We start from the raw sequence: 21,414 nt of genomic DNA, 5'->3' as shown, positions 1-21,414 counted from the left end.
GATTTTTAAAATAATATATCATAATATTAGAAATAATTAAAGTATATATGATTATTTATATATTATATTAAAAATAATTATTTATTTCGGTGTCTAAACTACTATATCTAATATATCAAGATATTATTTTCTTTAATATTTAAACTACTCATAATTCGAGTTATAAAATATTAAAATATTTTTTTAATATATAAATAAAAAGCCCGTATAAAGCCCGGTTCGGCCCGATCCGCGGGCCTAAAACGGGCCTTATATTTCTTAGGAAGCCCGGCCCGGCCCGATTTTTAAAAAAGCACGGCCTGATTCGTTTTAAAAAAAAATCGGGCTTTTTAAAGTCCGGATAAAACCCGGTCCGGTGGGCTTTTTTTCCATCTCTAGACATAGATACGCATTTTTAATTTTCAGTAAAATATGATTTATTAAAATTTTAAATATCTTTAAATAAAAATAAAAATATTTAAATTTTAATACAGGAAAAAATTAAAAATTAATTATAAAATTATACTTTATAATAGATTTAAAATATGTATCAAATATGAGTAAAAAATATGTAAATAAATGAACGAAACAAACGGAGTAATTATAAACACCGGTCTTTATGTAATGTAATCGGATAATAAGTATGTAAACACGGGTCTTGAGTCCGATTTCTCTTTATTTTAATTTTACTAAAATTAATAGTTCGAAAGGTGCAAACTCATCTTATTCTTGTCTTTCACTATATTTTGGAGCCACAATTTTCACATGTTATTGTTAAACTCTCAATATCATTACTATTCTTCTTCATCTTTATTAATAAAATTTGTAAGATTTTTAATATACAATTCATCAATTTTATAAATTCGTAATAAGTCATTATTAATCGAAATTCGTTGATTTTGAAATTTTTGAAAATATTTTTTTTCAACAACTTGCGTAGCTTATAATTTTGAAAAAAGAATCATTTAAAAGGTCAAAATTATTGAAAACAAAGGTGGACAAAATAAGAATCGAGGAGATTTTCAAGATTTAAGATATATCACTTCTGATAATTTATTAAAGATATTTTATATATTTAAAGTGATGTAAATCATTGTTGTGAATTGAGGTAAGTAATTTTATTCACGTAAAATGTGCCTTATAGTGTTTCATTATATATTTATAAATATTAGTTTAATTATTTGTTCATATATGTGATTAAAAAGATAAAAATATTTAGAAATAGAAATACCCTAACTTAAATGTAAGTAAATAATCAACAAACCTCAGACTAAGCAAAATAAAAAGAATAATACTTTATCGTATAAATTGAAATAATTTAACCAAAGTCTTGAATCTTCATCAAACATGAGACTGGTATGCTAGAGCAAGGTCCATTATATATATATTTTTTTTATTCTGAATGGAAGTTTAGTTACCAGGAGGTCTCGGCTCTACAAACCTGGGCAAATTAGCTAGAGAACGAAATAAGGAGCTCCCTGAATGTCATAAGATTGGCTAGAGATTCAGGAGGTTTATAGAAAATCTCTACTCCAAAACCATTATCAAGACCCAAATTAGTAAGAAAATCTGCAGCTTGGTTCTTGCTCATCTTAAAACCTCAGTACTGACCGGGATGTTAGAGCAAAACCTGTTGTTACTTCAGTAACATGTGGCTATGGGCTTGATCTTGTATCCGTCAAGAAAGTTGTTACAAAAACAGAATAAGATGTTCAGCTCAGTGCATGTAATTGATATATAAATTCAGTTAAGATTTGAGTAAGCAAGAATAAGAGTTACAGATCTTAAGTTATTGTTGATTAGTTAAGAATATAGTCTTATAAACTTTATATATGTGATTGATGAGTTCAATAATAAGAACAAACCGATTTATGCATTTGTGCGGGAGATTATGATTTATAACATGGTATTAGAGTTGGTGTTATTCAATTCCGCAATGAATACTCCAATCTCGATGCAATTTTCGTGCTGATCTCCATTATCTTCACAAGTTTTGGTCAGATCTTCATCATCTTCGTGCTAATTTTCATCATCTTCACAAGCTTCGTACAGATCTTTGTCGCCTTCGTCATTATCGATATTATTAGTTAGTTTCTCTTATCAATTAGTTTTTAACTGTTGAAATTGTATCATTCTTCAATTAGATCTAGATAATGTCAACAATAGTTTCATATAATGCTGTTAATGTTGGATCGACATATGTATCCAATGTGTTTGATAGTAGTCATCCTTATTATTTGCATCCTTCGGATAATCCGGAAATATAAATCACTACAGTTGTGTTAAATGAAAACAACTACAATCAGTGGCGTAGATCAATGGACTTAGCATTATCATCTAAGTTCAAATTAGGTTTCGTTGATGGCAGCTACACTAAGCCTGCTTCTACCTCTCCAATTGGTATGCATTGGCATAGATGCAACACTATGGTAATATCATGGATATTAAATTCAGTTATGGCTGAAATTCATGTATTTCTCAACGAATTTGCGTACCTGCAGGGTAAAACTTCATGTATTTCTATGGATCAACATCATGATATATTGTCATCCTCTAAAAGTCCTTTTCTATAAAAGTTTTCTACTTATAGAAGTATGGTTGGCCATCTAATCTACCTTAATATATCCCGTCCTGATTTGGCATACCCTGTTCACGTCCTAGCTCAGTACATGAATGCTCCTCGTGCATCCCATTAGCATGCTGCTTTAAAATTGGTTTGTTATTTGTCCCTCACCCCTCGTCAAGGACTTCTATATGCCTTTTCTGCCAATCCTACTCTTATGGCCTTTTGTGACGCTGATTGGGTAGTTATAAACTAACTCGTCTTTCACTTACTGGATATTGTGTTACATTTGGTGGCACTATTATCTCTTGGAAAATGTAAGAAACAACACATTGTTTCCAGGTCCTTTGCTGAGGCTGAATACCGTAGCTTAGCTGACATCTGTTGTGAGCTCACATGGTTCATTTCTCTTCTTCATGAACTGCATATTTCCAATATCACTCATGTTCCTCTTTTCTGTGACAACCAGTCTACTTTGTACATTGCTTCTAACCCTGTTTTTTATGAGCGAACCAAGCATATCAAAACCGATTGTCACTTGGTTCACCAAAAGCTTAGGTCTGGTCTTATCTCTACTCATCACTTCTCTTCTCATGAGCAACCTGCTGACTTGTTTACCAAGTCCCTTTCATATGCTCAACATGTATTTATGTTGTCCAAGTTAGGAGTGATGCAGTTGCCTCCCTCTCTCACTTGAGGGGGGATGTTGGTACTCTGTTGTGGGCCTGGTCGTGTACGTTCCCGCCAAGAAAGTTATTACAAAAACAGAATGAGATGTCCAACTCAGTGTATGTGATTGATATATAGATTCTATTAAGATTAGAGTAAGCAAGAATAATGGATACAGAGATATAAAAACTCTTGAGCTATTATTGATTAGTTAAGAACATATTCTAATAAGCTTCGTATATGTTATTGATGAGTTCAATAATAAGAACAAACAAATTTATGCATTTGTGTGAGATTATAATTTGAAAACAAATCTGCATAAGTGCATTTACCCCCGTAAAGATAAGTTCACAGGCAAGAGTTAGGGTTTCGTAGCGGAATCAATAGATAGATTAATCAAATCTATTTAAACCGGATATTAGTAAAATAACAAGATCACAAGGAAATCATTGATATGATTCGATAGCGCCGGACGAATCACAGGCGAAAAGAGGAGTGAATAGCAAGTGTATCCTACGAGGGGTTGAGTGAATCATTAATTACGCTGCCTGATGTTAAGTGTAATTAAGAGAAAATGTTGTGGCTAAATTTTGGATGGGACAACCAAGTGTGAGTTTTTGGCCAGAAGATATTAAGAATTGTGGAAGATGGTTTTTATGGCATAAGTAAGTTCCATGTGAAGAAAATTATGGGTCAAGGTATTGTCACACTTACTTTTACGTGCTTTTATGTATCATTGTATATCAATGTGGAACACAATACACACAAGCCGGGGTTGTGGGTCTTTTACGGAAACAGTCTCTTCATTCTCATTTATGAGGGTAAGGCTCCCAGACACTATCCTATACGAAATTTACTGGATACTATTGATTGATTTATGATTTGTAACAAAACCCCCCATATTAAACACATTTAACTTCCAATAGATACACAGTTCTGAAGATGTTACCTTCTTGCTTATTTACTGAATTGTAGTATTACAGGAAGCACAAGCAATGTTATCAAAAATATGCTTAACACTATTTTTCAGTTACCTGTTCGTCCATCAAACGAACCACTTAATGGTTCAGCTCTTCTTGAGGGAGAACGAGCAATCTGATCTTGTCAGTTTCCACGATCAAGTTTCAACTGTTTAAGAGGGCAGCTTCCTCTACATTGACATTGGTGCTGTCTTCGATCATTTTGTTCAGTATATGAATTCCATATATTTCTGCATTTGCTCTTAATTCAATTCTATGGTCCCCGTCTTTGACTAAGAAGATTGATCTTGGTACTACTACCATCAATGATTTACGGTAACAATTATAAGATTTGCTGCTCCATATAAAATCAGTTGCAACATTCTTAAGTGAATAAGCGACAGAATAAGTCTTAGAGGGTTCAAAGCAAATGATCAACCCAAAAATATTGTGCCACACATTTGGCAGCAGATCTACTGACCATGTTGACTCAGTGCACTGATTGCCCAAGACATTGTTAACCGGACCTGCTGTTAACTCTCCTGATGGTTTAATCCACTCCGGAAAATGTGCTACGTAAATGTTAATTTGACGTTCAAATCCTGAGTATGCCTGTTGAAATTATTATTGTAAGTAGCGAGATAGAAATTGTAGCAAATATAATCGAATCTCTGTCAGATGTCGTTCTATTAACCAACGTTCTAAAAAGCGCTAAGTGGCCTACGGCAATGACATTACTTTCTAGATCTTAATTAGCAGTTCATAATCTTTGGGTGTACTTAGGTATAAAATAGAAATTCGGACTGAGCAAACCTGAAATAAGCGTTCTGAGAGGGTGCATGCCAGAAGAGAGGAGTTGCAACCTATCAAGTGCAGTACTATAATAGATGTGAGTTCTTCCAAGCCTTGAATCTCTAACAAACCACTACAATCTGTAAGGTCCAGTATTTGCAGCTGCTTCAAATTAGATAACTTTGGTAATCTTTTCATGGACGAACAACCATTGACACTTATCCGTTTCAGATTAGGAGGAAATTCGGCGAAGGACAACAGATGAAGACAATCTTTAAGACCAATATTTTCTGGAGTTGACCACTGACTAGTATCGGAATTCAGGGTGACAATCTTGCTCGGTTCCATATCAGCTTTAGCAACCTTCACTAAATTTTTACATTTTGTAAAATCTAGAACTTTCAGAGATCTCAGGTCGCAAATGGAGCGCGGAAGAGTTTCAAGGTTCTTGTTGTAACTTAATCTTAGAGCAACAAGCTTACTAAGATGTCCAATTGAACTGGGTATTGTCATAACAGTTAGACCCTCTGCATTGAACTCTTCTAGGGATGCAATGTTCCCTAGTTTTGTAGGCAAGGCTTCCAGATTTTGGCAGTAGCCAATATTTAGAACTTTTAATGCTTTTAAGTCACATATGGCATCCCCGAGTCTTCTTAGCTCCAGACAACCATGCAAATTTAAGGAAACAAGCCTCTCTAAACTTCCAATTGATACGTGGACCTCCTTCAAGCTTTTACAGCCCTCAAAAATTAAATTTTCAAGATACTGTAATTTGGTGAAGTCCGGAGTTGAATGTAAATCTTGAGAGCCTGACATGTTTAGACTCTTTAAGTGTTTAAAAGTTTGTGAGACCTGTTAAGTAAGTGCATTGTGAGAGACTAAATAAGACATTTGGAAATTAATTTCCTTATATACATACATGAGAAACTGATCAGTTCTTACCTTCCACACTGTTTTCACTTTGCTACGTGGCAATGCAAGGTTCACAAGCTTTTTCGGGTGTAATTCTGAAGGCAAAGATTCAAGAGGACAAAGCTCCCAACAGAACCATGTCATTTCTTTAAATGTATGTTCAAAGCTTCCAGTGAGATTTACATTGTTGAGGTAAAGAAATCTTAATTTCCTCATCGTATTGAATACTTCCGTAGGGTATGATACTCTCTCAAGTGTATTCTGGCAGTAAAAGTTGTGAGGGATGATACCTTCAATAGCTTCTGACCCCTGACATATATATAATGATATATTAGGCAGGAGCATAATAGCATTGATGGATGTTTACAGACGAAACTAAGCTGAGAGAGAAGGTAGATACTAGATAGTCACTGTGTAATAGAAAACTATTAACCATCATTTGATAAGGCAATGATTAAGGTGGAGACACCAAAAACATTTGTGATGCTCATATGAACAAGTGAACAATAATATACTCTGTAAAAAATGTAGAACATGTCCAGAAAATTGTTCTGCAGGATTTTAAAATAGGTTCTCGACAAAACCACAACTGCGATTGCTAGTTAGCCAAATATTTACTTCAAAAATTGAAATTAAATTACCTTGTGTTCATTTAAGACGTAGCATATGTCATTTGGATCCCACAATCTACTATGCTTTTGTGGCTCATCTGGAGAACTGTTACACACAATTCTCCTTCCCATATCCGAAAGCAAATTGTGCATCACCAGCTTATACCTATTATTTATCATTAGCAAACTTCTCTTTTTGAGAAAGCCAAGATTTCTATCGACAAACGGATAACAGGTTTCCATGATGTTAACAACCTCCTGTTCCTCGAGTCCGATGAAAAAACAAGCAATGTCCAGGAACATATTCTGCATTATTGGATCAACCAATTTCAAAGCATCAAAGCTAATCAAAAGGCTTTTCTCCACATCATTATGTGGAACTCGTTTCAATCTATCAATGAACCATCTCCATTTTTTTTCAGATTTTATGTTTCTCAGTTTGGAGCCAAAAGTAGTAAGAGCCAATGGAAGCCCTCCAGCGTGTTGTAGAATTTCTTTGGACAATTCCTTCAATGCGTCGGGTAGTACACTATTACCAAATGCATGTTTGGTAAATAGTTGATGCGAGTCAGCATCATCCAGTTCATTCACCTTGTACCGCGCTTCTACTTCAACTGAATCGAGTAGATCTTCATTTCTTGTTGTTATTATGACCGTGCTACCAAACGCAAATGGTCCTTCTAAAAATTCCAGCGGTTTTGGGTCATCCAAATCATCAAAAACAATCAGAACTTTTGTTGAACAAAGTCTAGCTCTTATCAGCTCAATTCCATGGTCAACATTGTCAACATTAATGTTATTACATTTAAGAACATTATTTATAAGTTGACGTTGTAAACGTACTTGCCCTTCACTGGTTTCTGAAACCTCCCTAACGTTTTTCAGGAAGCAGCTGCCTTGAAAGCGGTGATGGTTTTGGTTATACACAGCTTTGGCAAGAGTTGTCTTGCCAACTCCGCCCATACCATGTATACCAATCCTAGTGAAACCTCTTGTGTGTTTGTTGAACAATGCTGTTACGTCTTGAACACAAGTCTCCAACCCCACTGGATATTTGGCGACATTTAAAGTTTTAGGATTTATTTCAATTAGAATCCTATCAACAATTTCTTGGAGAATACCGGCTTCAGACCTGCAATGCAATTCTTTTTACCATGAAAATCGAGATTTATGTCTGGAGTAGCTGATTGTGACTAAAAACATTGCCAGGTAGTGTGATTTGTTGTGATATAATGACATTTAAGCTGGCGATAATCTACCCTTTAAATTCTTTGCTTTGTCCAGACAAATTTTGGATACTAATTCTCCTAGCAAAAAGAAGAGCAGAAGATACATAGAAATCGGATTGACCTAAATTTATCAATATCCGATCATTTTAATAATCGGATTGACCTAAATCCATAACCTCCTCCAATAGATCCTTAACACTAGACTGTCCCATCACACATTCACACTCAGTATTAACGGTTACATATACTAATATCTAATGATAATAATTAAAATGGTTAAGCATACTAAAGTCATATAATGTCTAGTGATAATGACATAATGTCTGATGATAATTTTACAATGATGATTATAAACTCATTTTAACGTGTTTTTTTCTGGGATTAATATCAAAAAAGTAAATAGTAGAAGGATTAATCATAGATTCGATTGTTAATACATAAATGTAGGAGGTAAACAAAACAAGAAATAAAGCGTCTTAAAAATTTGATTTACCTTTCTACAGATACAGTGACTCCTGAGAAATTAGCAACGTTTGCTAATATACGGCGCCACTTCTTCAGCTTCTGCATTTTAGCCTCAGCACGAATTCGATGTTGTTTCCAAACGCTTTTAAAAATCGATGTCTTAAAACGAGTTTCATGCTTTTTAAAAGCTTTCTTAAAACTCCCAGTTTGGTATCGCACAACAGAGGGTTTAATGTTGTAATAAACAGCAATAACCAATGTCTTCATTGTTCTCCAACATTCGTAAATCTCTAGGAGCTCGTCAAGGCACCAGCTTGAAGAAGCATAGTTCTCCGAGAAGACAACAACGTGAATCTTGGATTCCTTGATAGCTTTAATCAAGTCGTCTCTGATCACATCTCCTATTCGTAGCTCAGGCTTATCCCTAAATGTTTTAACTCGAAGACCATGTAGTGTGCTGTATAGATGATCAGTAAATGTATTTCTCGTATCAATACCTCTAAAACTTAAAAAAACGTCCCAGGTAGTAGGAGGTGGAGTTGAAGCATTAGAGGATGGTGTTCCGGGCCTCGAAGGATGCGCTAAATATGAAACTTGCGAGGATAGAGTGCGAGAAATTGTAGAAGCCATTGAAGCATACTGGGAGTAAAACAGCAAGATGAGAATGGACAAATATGTTACTTCACTTTGTTCTAAATGTCTAAATTCCAGGCTGCCAGTGCTAGTGTGGTCAAAATATTAGTCGGGGATTTAGATTAATAAAATTTGGATCTCTGTTTCCCCCTAGACTCTCATTATTTCATTGACTTGGAATAGTAAAATTTGTTGTATGTGTCTGCAATTGTTTAGATTATGATACATTGGTACATGCATCAGAATAGATCCAGTCCTCTAAGCATCAATTCAACAACAGATGAAAAGCAAAAAAAAAATGTATTGTGAAAATGTATAAACTGGTTGTGACTTGTGTGTTGTGGAACCTGTACTAAAAATTTCCAAGGTATGGTAAATTTTCAAAAATCTAGAATTAAAACGAACCGATTTATTTTTTCAAAAGAAAACGAAACAATTTATCGGATGTAAGTATATTTGTCGATAATCCGCTCTAAAACGTAGTATCAAATATTTGAATAATTGAACTATCAGTTCAAAAGTCACCGAGTTAAATAAAAATTCTTATATCTAAAAAGTCCAAAATTGCCATAACAAAATTTAATAAACATAAAATATTTAAAAATTTTATAACCAGTACCAAATTTTAACATCTAAAACAATAACATTTTAGCAATGCTAGGCACAAAACAATTACAAAATATTAGTATAAGAATGATATGACTAGATAACAAAAATAAGGAGCTAATATTAATATATGCCCGCTCTACATTTATATATTCAGGATATTTAGATCACCATACCATTATATTTATATTTAACTCAGACCTTATTTTGTACCCTAACATTTTTCTTTCCCCGTTTACAATGCAATTTAAGGTTAAACAAAATCATCTCAACACTTTCAGTTTAACTCAATAGATTAATTTAATCGTACCTCTCTTCTTTAATACTCCCTCAGTCTCGTTCAATTATTATCGTTTCTGAAAGAGTGTCTCACACGCATTTTAAGATGAATACAAAGTATATTCTATAATTTTTTAAAAAATTTCTTTTTCTGAATAAAAATAGAACGTTTAAATTTTTAGTTAGAAAAAGAAATTTTTTTTAAAAAAATTATGAAACTATATTTTATAATTATCTTAATCTTAAAATGCTTGTAAGACACTTTTTTTAGAAACGATAACGAGGAGAGACGGAGGAAGTAGTTAGAGCATCTCCAGTAGGGGTTGCCAAGGAGGTTGCCAAACTTATGTGGCATGACACCCTTGATTGCCTATTGATTGGAGTTGGGAGGTTGCCAAAAGGTTGCCTACCAAGGTTGCCAAAACTTGGCAACTCCTTGATAACTTCCTAAATTAGCAAAATGTTATAAAAACATCTAAAATGTATATTACTCAACCCACTTTTATATTGAACTATATATAAAATTAATATAGAGGGACCAAATGGGCAACATTAGAGTTGCTTAATTATTGGAGCAAAATTTTAATAAATGTTATCAAGAGTGACATGAATGTGAGAGATAATTAAAAAATAATATATTTAGTGATTTGTTTTAAACTGCGCCAGTTTGGAATGATATGTCAGCATATTAGGTAGCCCATACACAATGCTGATCATTTCTATCAAGAAACACAATTGTTGACAAAAAATCACCCAACTAAAATCCCAAAATCAAAAATTTCGAAAACTTTGCGCTTACTCATTGTAATTTCCAATTTATTTTGTTCTGAAGGGATGGGCGAGGCTATTATGAGGGGAAACAAGTAGATATACGTTGATTCCTCCCTGATTCTGCTGGCTTCGCTACTGTTTGTAGGTGAGAAACAAGGGACTTTCCGGTCAATGGTAGCTTCTCTCTTTGCAACTCTGTTTTGTACAGTGGATGTATCCCGAGAATTTCTGCATCTGAAGTTAGTTTTGTTATGTTTTCAGTGACGGAGAAGGCCCCTTGTCCCGAAGTGGCTGAAGGTTAATTTTACCGAAATTTTAAGTTGAAATAACAAAAATAACAATTATGTGGTGAGATGCGGGAAAATACCGACTGGAACACGCATTTAGTAGCGGAGTATTGAGATATATACAGAATACGCATATATAAAACGGGTGTTGAGCATAATATGTATGCTTAAAAGGGGTATGCAGTGTCATACGCATTTTTATTTTAGGTAACGTAGCGTAATACGCAATCCAATGTTGGGTATTGTACATTACTCTCAGCACATGTGTACACATATACAGATATACTGATATACACGTATAAATCTCTCCTCTCCAGATGCCTGAAACAATTAAATCTCCGCAATCGTCGATTCACACACCACTACCATGAAATCTTACAGTTTAATCATGCATATATATAGAAGAAAATGGGTGAAACTTGCTGGTAGGAGGGAACGGGGAAGAAGATGAGAGTTACGCATTCAGCAAATGGGTGATCAAATCGGTAAAATTAACCACTTCCCTAAGGTATGGGTATTTACCTATCTGTCAATCAAAAAAATGATATTTTTATCATTCTTTCTCCCGGAAGTAGCTAAATTGCCCGTTTTGATCTTGCCATCTTGGTATTATTACTATTAATGCTTTATTAATGTGGCTAACTACTGCTTCCTCTGTCCCATTTAATTTATACAATTTTTTTTTAAAATATTCGACACTCATTTTAAGGTGAATAAAAAACATACTTCCCTAATTATTTTTAAAATTTTCTTTATCTGTAAACTTCAAATATCAAATTTTTATTCAGAAAAAAATAAAATAATTTATGCAAACATGTTATAAAGAAGCGTTAAAATGTGTGTCGGCTCCCGTTCCCATCCACAATATATTATTCCCAGTGTGATAGAGGAGTAAAAGATTTGCCTTTTAATACGAAACCACTTGTTATATCCTTCATGATTGACAACAACAAATAGGACATACGGTTAATAAGATAACATGTAGGAAGGACAGCATCAGGCATCAGCCTTTCTCCATCAATGCTTTCTTCCTGATTTCTGCCGCCGCTTGTTCATTTTCTTCCCGTCAGTCGCAACTTTCTCCATATCAACTACTATTTCCTCCGGTTATGCCCGCTTTCGGTCATGGGCCATAAACAGGTCCCCATAGGTGCATTGAATGGCTGGACTCTCAGGTGTGAGCTAGAATCATGGACCAATGTGACTTGAGCTAGCACATGCGGGCTAGGCTCATGACATGTGTGCTAGCCTCATGACATGCGAGCTGGGCTCATGACATGCGAGCTAAGCTCATGACATGCGAGTTGGGCTCGCACCTGTAAGGTAGGATCATACTTGCCGATTGGGCTCTCATACGCGAGGTGGGCTCAAGTGACTTCATGCGAGGTGGGATCAAGTGACTTCATGCGAGGTGGGCTCGAGTGACAGTACTCGAGTTGGGCTCGGTTGCCCACACGCGGGTTGGGCCCATAAGCTCACATCTAATGGAGTTGAAGATAATATTGTATTTATTGATTAAAAATGAAGGCGGTGCGGGCCGAGGCCGCCAGGCCGGCCCGCATTAGAGGACTTTGTGTTCGATATGGAAAGTGGCTCATAGATGACTGAGTTGCTCGTAAATTTCGGGGCCGACACGGGTTATTCCTATAATCATGGGAAGAGATACGGAGATGTCGTGAGATTATAGGAAGCGTGTGGAGCCGGTCGAGATTTACGTGATTAATTGGCTGAAGGCCTGACTTTATCGTGGGCTTGGGCTGCACGGGCTGAAGAGTCCTAACCTTAGCCTATGTGACTTGTTCCCCAAGAACTACGTGAGTCTTGATCCCTATAAATAGGGTACGTAGGCACCTGTATGAGACATGAGTCGACACTTGATAGAGAATAACAAACCCTATTCTTTCTTAAGGAGTCAACATACAAGCTCAGCCACCACCAAACAACCTTCCTCCGCCCTCAAACACTGTCCTTGATCTTTGATCTGCCCATTAACCTCCACAACACTGTTATACGAAATTCTCCCTATAATAATTGGCGCTAGAAGGAGGGGCTTTTCATCTTAGGGAGAAAGATGACCAAAGAAAGCAAACAAGCGGCGACACCAGGAAGCGGAGGCAAGAAGAAGGACCATAACGAGGTCGAGCACACGCCCCCAGAGAATCAGGCGCCACCTCCACCAATTGCAACTGTGGACGGGCAGGCGGTCATGACGTATCTTGAAGGGCTGGCCGATCAGATGAATCAGATCAACTCCCGGATGTCAAGGGTAGAAAGAAGCTCGGTCCCGAACGCCAAGCGTAAGGCATGCCACCTCAAGGTCTCTCAGCGTAGCTGGAAGGGCAAAGGTCCTCAGAAGAAGCTGATCCACGATTTTGATGACGTGGCAACTGAGACCAAGCAAAAGAAAGAAACATCGCGCGAAAAGGAAGATATACCCTGAGGCCATGATGAGCGGGGCAGCCAGATCTCTACGAGATCGGGACAGAAGCCAGCTTCATCTGAGGCAAAGTCGACTAGCGTGCTAGACCGAGTAGGTAAAAAACTAAGTGAGCATGACCTCAGGCTCAAATTAGAATATTGCAAGAAGGAGAGAGAAGAGAAAGAGCCCGTGGATCAGAGAGGCTCGAAAAGATAGCGGGCAGCGACCCCTCCAGAAAGACGTCAACACACCTCGCCCAGAAGAGAGTAGCGTCGTAGGCGCAGAGACAATCGGGAAGAGGAATCTCAAATGCGAGCCGGAGGAGGGGGGCGCCGCGAGCGACCTTAGGGCTCACACCATTCGAGTAACGCGGGTGGTGACAAAGAAGGAGAAGTTGTTAGAGTAAGGGACCTAAGAAGGATCTTAGATGAGATGGAGCGAGAGAAGAGAGGGCCCCCAGCCTCGGCTGCCCCCTCTCCGTTTACGGCTATCATCCGATTATCCCCCCTACCTCGGGTATTTAGGCACAACCCCGACCTTCTATTCAATGGCGAAGTCGACCCGGCGGAGTACCTTATACAATTTAACACTGAGATGGAAGTCTATCAGGTGCCGGAGATGACCCGCTGTAGACTCTTCACGGCATCACTCAGAGGTAGTGCCCAACAATGGTTCTCCAAGTTGGGACTGGCTAGCATAAGGACGTGGAGGCAATTGGAGGACTTGTTCGTCAGACAATTTCAGTCCACCCTCCACTACTCAACTCCTGTGGCCACGTTAGCCAACATCAAGCAAAGGGAGGGGGAGCCCCTGGCAGAATACTTTCGTCGGTTCAACGCCGAGTTCCCCAAGGTGAGGGGAGCCAGTGAGGAGACCATCAAGAATTTCTTGATAGCAGGCTTGAAAGAAGGATCGAAATTTTGGATGAGCCTCCAAGCAAGTGAGCCAAGAACCTTGGCCGAGTTCTATGAGCAAGCTGAACCATTTAAGAGGGTGTAGAAGTCGATAAAAGAGCTGAAAATCAGCGAGAGCTATCGAGACAAGAGGGACCGATCCTCAAGCCCTAACGAGAGGAGGAAGACATATCGGCGTAGTTTGAGCCCAAAAAAGTCTGTCCGGGGCAAAGAGACCGCCAAAGATTCGGGAAGGCCTTATACAAGCAAATGGCAGACACACACCCCTCTGGTAGCCTCTATCGACCACATATATGCTACATATGCTGGGAAGGGGGTATTCAGGAAGGCAGCCCCTCTCACAGACTATAATAAAAGGGACACTTCGAAATATTGTGCATACCATGAGGCCACCGGGCACGATACAGCTGATTGTAGACAACTGAAGGATGAGATCGAGACGTTGATAAGACAAGGGAAGCTTACAGAGTGGGTTGTCAAGGAGGTTCTAAAGCACATGACTGATTATCATACCGTCCCTCCTCCACCCCCAGAAGACAAAGAGAGGGTACCTCGTGCTGGTAGCATTCATATTATTCTAGGCGGGTCTCACATTGGTGGAGACAACCGGAAGGCACTAGACAGATATGCTCGGGAAGCAAAGGACAAGCCCCTCACCAACGTCAACCATCTAAGCCAAAGGCTCCAAGAGCTCTTTGAAAGGGAGGCCGATGATATCGTGTTTAAAGAAAATGATGCAAAATGGGTGCATTACCCTCATACAGATGCCCTGGTCATAAAAATGAAGATTGAGACGGTGAATGTTCACCGGGCAATGGTGGATACCGGGAGCTCAACTGATGTTCTAACTTATGATGCATACAAGAAGCTAGGATTGCTGGATAGAGAATTAACCTCGACAGGTGGACACCTGTACGGGTTCACAGGAAACTCGATCGGAGTGAAAGGGACAATTCGGCTCCCGGTAACCATAGGAGAAGAGCCTCATGTGGCCACCCAGATCGCAATGTTTACGGTTGTAGATCAGCCTTGTGCCTACAATGTTATAGTGGGCAGGCCCCTTATGAGGGCAATAAGGATGGTGACCTCGATCCATCATATGACGATAAAATTCCCAACCCCCACGGGGGTAGGCTTCTTGAAGAGCTGTCAATACGAATCAAGGGTCTGCTATAACCAGGCACTCAGAGCGGCTGAGTCAGGAAGTGCATCAAAGGAGATGGTCGAACCGGGTGAAGGCGATGTCCTCATGGAAGAGGCTGAGGGCAGGAAAAGAGTACATCCCGAGGGCCACGAGACTTGTAATTTGATTTCAATTAAGGAGTTGCCCGAGAACTATTTCGAGCACATGGGGATTCAGGTGGAACCGCGCCCAGGGGCCTTGCTAATGGAAGCCTCTCAGCCCATCATGTTGATACAAGAAGGGATTGTGGAGGAAGCAAGTGATGAAGAAGAGAGTCCGGAACAAATCGCTGCAAGACTCAGGAAAGGGAAATAGACATGCAAAGAAATGACAACAACTATGGATCTTCTTAACGGGATCACTCGTACTATCACTACGACCTCTGAATGCTTGATAAAACCGGCCCGAGCTCATCAGCCCGAGCTCGAGGATACAGATGGTTTGACAACCAAGGCAGTAGGAGAATCTAGTGAGGCTCGAGCAGACTTAGACCCGAGAATGCCCCCGATGGTTGAGAGGGCTGGGGCCGCAGAAGATACAATCCCGATCTTGGTAGACCCAAATGATCCCTCCAAGGTACTCAAAATAGGCTTTAACCTAAGTCCTGACTTGAGGGAGGATCTAGCTCGATTCCTGAGGGAGAATTTGGATGTCTTTGCATGGTCACACTCTGATATGATAGGGATTGACCCAAAGGTCATGTGCCACCGGCTCAACTTGGACCCGAAAAAGAAGGGGGTTAGACAGAAGAGACGACCGATTAGCGGAGAGCGAGCAGAGGCCCTTAGAGAAGAGGTGGATAGACTGATGGAGGCAGGACTTGTAAGGGAAGCCTTCTACCCCATGTGGCTTGCCAACCCTGTGTTTGTCAAAAAACCCAATGGCAAGTGGAGGACATGTGTAGACTTCACCGACCTGAATAAAGCTTACCCGAAGGATAGTTTTCCTCTTCCCCGGATCGACCAGCTGGTTGACTCTACAGCTGGGCACGCGTTACTTAGCTTATGGATACTTATTCGAGATACAACCAAATCCCCATGTATGGGCCAGATCAGGAGCACACCTCCTTTATCACTGATCGGGGCCTCTACTGTTACATCGGGATGCCCTTCGGGCTCCTTAATGCGGGGGCAACCTATCAGAGGCTGGTGAATAAGATGTTCAAACACCAGTTAGGGAAGACTACGGAGGCCTATGTAGATGACATGCTCGTGAAATCAAAAGAAGCAAGGGATCATGTCCGCCACCTAGCAGAAATGTTCCAGATCCTAAGGGAGTACATGATGAAGCTTAACCCCCAGAAATATGTGTTCGGGGTCGAATCAGGGAAGTTTTTGGGGTTTATTATCAACCATAGGGGCATCGAGGCCAACCCCGCCAAGATACTAGCCCTACTCGAGATGAGATCCCCTCGACGGGTGAAGGATGTTCAAAGCTTAACAGGGCGAGTGGATGCCTTGAACCGCTTCGTCTCAAAGTCCTCCGATAAATGCCAGGAGTTTTTCAAAGCAATTAAAGGAGTGGGGAGGAATTTTGAGTGGACAAAAGAATGTGAGGAGGCCTTTCAGAATATCAAGAAGCATCTCAGCAGCCCTCCAATATTGTCCAACCCAAAGGCAGGAGAAACTCTGATCCTATACTTGGCTGTCTCCGACTTTGCAGTAAGTGCGGTATTAGTCCGAGAGGAGGATGGTATCCAGCTCCCGGTATATTATGTGAGTAAAAGGCTAGCCGACGCCGAGACTCGGTACACAAGCCTCGAAAAGCTAGCATATGCTCTGATCCTAGCCTCCCGAAAGCTCAGGCCTTATTTTCAGGCGCACAAGATAGAGGTGCGAACCTCCTACCCCCTCAGACAAGTGATGCACAAATCAGAGTCTTCTGGTCGGATGCTGAAGTGGACGGTTAAGCTCAGCCAATTCGAAGTGGATTATAAGCCAAAGACCGCAATCAAAGGTCAAGCCCTGGTCGATTTTGTGCTAGAATTTCCTCCATATCAGGAAGTGGAGCCGGGAGCCCTTGTGGTCATACCTAGCACAGAGGAAGTTGGGCCGGAGAGCCAAAATAGTGCCCCATGGTGGAGCCTATTTGTGGATGGGGCCTCTAATGGTGATGGAGCAGGAGCTGGAATTGAGCTAATCAGCCCAGAGGCGCACAAGATCAAACGTGCGACCCATCTGGCCTTTCATGGAACCAACAACGAAGCTGAGTATGATGCCCTGATCAACGGTCTCAAGCTAGCTTTGGAAATGAAGGTGGAGAATTTGAATGTGTTTAGTGACTCCATGATTGTGGTCTATCAGATAAACGGGGGGTATCAAGCTAAGGGGACGAGAACAGAGCTTTACCTAAAATGTGCGCAGAGGATAATCGTGAGGTCCAACGAGGTGAGGCTAGAACTAATCCCGCATGGACAGAATGAAGGCGCGGATGAGCTAGCTAAGCTCGGCTCACGCCGTTAGGCCACTTTGCTAGGGATCGTGCCCCTTGATATACAGAGGCAACCTAGTGTGCCCGAGCACGAGGTGGGCAGCCTCAGTAATGAGCTCGGCCCCACGTGGATGACACATATTCTAGCATACATAAAAGAAGGTTCACTTTCGGATGAAAAGAATGAGGCAAGGAGGATAAAATACAAAGCAACCCGCTATGTGATATACGATGGGATCCTATACAGAAGAGGGTTCCGTATGCCTCTCCTCAAATGCATAGATGGGGATGAATGCAACTATATCCTAAGGGAAGTACATGAGGGAATTTGTGGCAATCACTCGGGGGGTAGCTCTCTAGCTCAGAAAATCCTCCGTCAAGGCTAATACTGGCCAACGCTGAAAAAAGACGCCTTTGAATTCTCCCGAGCTTGAGATAAGTGTCAGCGATATGCCAATTATTATAACAACCCTGTGGCCTCTCTCACATCCCTCATGAGCCCCTGGCCCTTCTCCATGTGGGGAATTGATCTGATTGGGGAACTCCCGAAGGCCAGGGGAGGTGTCAAGTATGCGATAGTTGCGGTAGACTACTTCACTAAGTGGGCAGAGGCCGAGCCCCTAGCCACTATCAAGGCAAAAAAGCTCAGGAAATTTGTACACAGGGCTATTGTGTGTCGCTATGGCATCCCTTACAAGTTGATATCTAAAAATTGGAAACAATTTGATAGCAAGGAAATGCGAGAATTTTGTGAGCAGCTGGGGATTCAGAAAAGCTTTAGCACCGTCTGCCACCCCCAGAGTGACGGGCAGATGAAGGCTGTTAATAAAATCATTAAGCATACATTGAAGGCAAAGCTTGAAGAAAAGAAAGGAGCATGGCCAGAGGAGCTCGCCCAGGTCCTATGGTCTTACAACACTATACCCCGAACTACAACTAGAGAGACCCCTTTCTCTCTGGTGTATGGGTGTGAAGCTATGGTGCCCGTTGAAGTGGCAGCAAGATCTTTTCGAAAGGACAACTATGACTCAGAGGAAAATGAGGTCAATCATCGGCTCTATTTGGATATGATCGAAGAAACTCGGGAAGATGCTCAGATCAGGGTAGCAGCATATCAGCAGAGGACAGCTAGGCACTACAACAGTAAGGTTAGAGCCTGAACTTTCAAGGTGGGAGATTTGGTTCTGTGCCGGGGCATGCCAAACACCAAGGTGGTGAGTCACGGAGTCTTTGGAGCGAATTGGGAAGGCCCTTACAAGATAAAGTCAGTACTCTGGGAGGGAACCTACCACCTCAATGATATGCAGGATAAGCTGATCCCGAGAGCCTGGAACGCGGAGCACCTCCGCAAATATTATCAGTAATATTATTCTTTTCAGACTTAGTATTATCTTACAATACTCCTAAGTCTTGGGGGGTAGTGCCATATAGGTGCCTCCCTGAGACCACAAGCATGTACTCCTTTCAGTTCCCATTATCTATGAATAAACTATTGATCTCTATTTGTGCACTTGCTATTTTAACTTTTGTTAAATACCCAGCAGGGGAGCCCATCCTTGGGAACCCATGCAAGGAAAGAACGGTTGTTTTATTAACATCTTAAAATCACAAATAAGGCCGGCCCCCGACCCGCTTGACAACAAATATGGGAGACAAGCTGGGCCACGACCCGCTTAGAAAGATATGAGCACAAAGCAAATAAAAGATGAAACTTAAAAGAGGGACCCATACCCCGGCTCGCAGACTCCCAAATACGACCCAGGAGGCCCAGCCCTCCACCAAACATGGTAAGGGTCGCATTATGCGGGCATAACTTATGAATTAGTAATGACGCGAGCCTGTTCCACTTAGTATTTTCTGTTAAATTTTGCTTAAACAAAAGGTGCGAGCTGATTAAACTGGGCTCGTTGTGAAGGTGTAATACCTGCCATACACGGCTAGGGCTATGATAGCTTTTGGTCAGTAGGGGCACGATAAGATTACACAAAAATAGAGAAAACCAGCTAGCACAGTAAAGACATACGCGGACACAAAAGACTTGATATTTTATACAAGCAAATTGTAAATAAGTTCTGCCCTAAGGAAGAATATTTAAAATACAAGCGCGAGGTGAGAGGGGTGCCCGCTTACCCAGTCAAAAGTCTAGTTCTAATAAAATTGCACTAAGGGTTATCAGCCTCTGCCTCCCCACGATTTTCATCATCAGAGACCCGGACCTGCTCGGCCGTGAGCCGAGTGTAACACCCCCAAATCCGGGGTGGGGGATTCGGGTTGTCACGAGTTCCATTTCCCTTATCAATACTTAATCTTAACAGTCAACCAACTACTGAGTACTGTGACCCCACAATATACACACACACACCACAAGTTATAGTCTCAGAGATGAATACCAAAAATAACACAAGTCATTTTATTCCACAATTATAAGTCATTACACCTCAAAAGGGTTTCTGAATAAATTTACATATTATTTGCCATTATTACAATTCATAAATGTACATAAGTCTGGTACAACAAAAGTTGAAAGCCTAGCCTAGTGGTAGCTCCTATCTCAGCTACAACGGCATCAACGCCTACAGAAAACTGCGGAACGTTTCCTATCCGCTCACGAATTGGAAGCTTGGTCCTGTTCATCTTTTCTATCTGTTGTTGTGTGATAAGAAGAAAGCAAGGGTGAGCAACAAGCCCACCGAAATAATATGTATAATAATTAACAATATATGAGCATTCTCATAATACTCATGAAAGTCTTGGTCAAGAAGAAATGAACCAAGTTGATATCTTAACGCGACCAAGTCGCAAAATATTCAGTATATAAGTATATATACTTTTCATAATCTTTGAAATCCTCTGACATGTATAATATACACAGAGTTACAGTTTATAACTGTATAAAAATATCGTTGCAAGGTGATCTCATATATCTAACCTTGTCTCAACGTTTTTCTGAAAATCTTTGACATGCATAAGATAATCATTAACCAGATATAAGTTGAAAAGATGAAGTTACAAGATACCCCAACATACTTATATCTTTTCCAAATACTACTTGAACTACCACCGTTCAAGTTATGATTAGTTTCAAAAGTTCATCACACAGATGAGACTACAAGATAATACTTGAATAGATTCAATCTTTGAAATATTATTGAATGAAATGAAGTTACGAGATACTTCATTAAGTCCCGATATATATATATATCCATATATATCTCTCATACATTTCCTGAAAACCTCTGTCATGTAAAGTATAAACAGAGTTGCAATATCCAATGAATTTGGAAAGAAAGAATTTTGGCATAAACCCGATATCTTGCTGATCAGGCAAAGATACCAATAAGTAACCTTTGCTACTGTAGATGGATGAATTCCTCGCCGGTCATCACCCAGGCCGCATTAGGACCTCGCGCTAGACCGTTACCCGGCCACTCACGCGTGGATGGACTGTCACCCAGCCTCTTACACCTTCATAGACCGTACCCCGGCTTGTCGCTTATGCCGACTCAATTAGATGGACTTACTTCCCGAATATTGGGCAAGTAATCAAATTGTTTTCTCAAAACAGCAACCTCGTTGCGAATATAAAATACACCACAGAGCCGGATCCCTAAAATTTTTGAGCGAATATTCAAGTCTCCTTCGAAAGGAAGATCTTAAATCTGGAAACGAGTTTTTGGGATCCGCTCTAACTTTTAAAATCATTTTGAAGACTC

General features: G+C 40.0%; 2 protein-coding genes across 2 annotated transcripts; one reads left to right on the top strand and one right to left on the bottom strand.

Moving 5' to 3' along the window:
* Positions 1–4,145: 4,145 nt before the first annotated feature.
* Positions 4,146–8,861, bottom strand: LOC141695053 (TMV resistance protein N-like). The gene is made up of 5 exons (XM_074499290.1): positions 8,208–8,861; positions 6,516–7,617; positions 5,905–6,183; positions 4,984–5,814; positions 4,146–4,782 (listed from the first exon to the last, which is right to left on the bottom strand). Exons 1-5 carry the CDS (start codon positions 8,807–8,809, stop codon positions 4,336–4,338), a joined length of 3,261 nt encoding a protein of 1,086 aa, XP_074355391.1. The 5' UTR covers positions 8,810–8,861; the 3' UTR covers positions 4,146–4,335.
* Positions 8,862–13,606: 4,745 nt separating this feature from the next.
* Positions 13,607–15,586, top strand: LOC141696399 (uncharacterized). Its single transcript, XM_074500544.1, has 2 exons — positions 13,607–14,026; positions 14,174–15,586. The coding sequence occupies exons 1-2, from the start codon at positions 13,607–13,609 to the stop codon at positions 15,584–15,586; spliced, it is 1,833 nt and encodes a 610-aa protein (XP_074356645.1).
* Positions 15,587–21,414: the final 5,828 nt, after the last annotated feature.

Source organism: Apium graveolens, chromosome 11 (assembly GCF_009905375.1).
Source record: "Apium graveolens cultivar Ventura chromosome 11, ASM990537v1, whole genome shotgun sequence".
NCBI classification, from domain to species: domain Eukaryota; kingdom Viridiplantae; phylum Streptophyta; class Magnoliopsida; order Apiales; family Apiaceae; genus Apium; species Apium graveolens.
This window is presented reverse-complemented; position numbering and strand designations above follow the sequence as displayed.

What these genes read in the sequence shown, in the direction of transcription:
- LOC141696399 (XM_074500544.1), top strand. Translation starts at nt 13,607, where the DNA reads ATGGAGCGAGAGAAGAGAGGGCCCCCAGCCTCGGCTGCCCCCTCTCCG. An exon ending in TCAACGCCGAGTTCCCCAAG is followed by an intron (nt 14,027 to 14,173) that starts GTGAGGGGAGCC and finishes AAGAGGGTGTAG; the next exon opens with AAGTCGATAAAAGAGCTGAA.
- LOC141695053 (XM_074499290.1), bottom strand. Translation starts at nt 8,809, where the DNA reads ATGGCTTCTACAATTTCTCGCACTCTATCCTCGCAAGTTTCATATTTA. An exon ending in GTCACTGTATCTGTAGAAAG is followed by an intron (nt 7,618 to 8,207) that starts GTAAATCAAATT and finishes ATTGCATTGCAG; the next exon opens with GTCTGAAGCCGGTATTCTCC. An exon ending in ACGTCTTAAATGAACACAAG is followed by an intron (nt 6,184 to 6,515) that starts GTAATTTAATTT and finishes TATATATGTCAG; the next exon opens with GGGTCAGAAGCTATTGAAGG.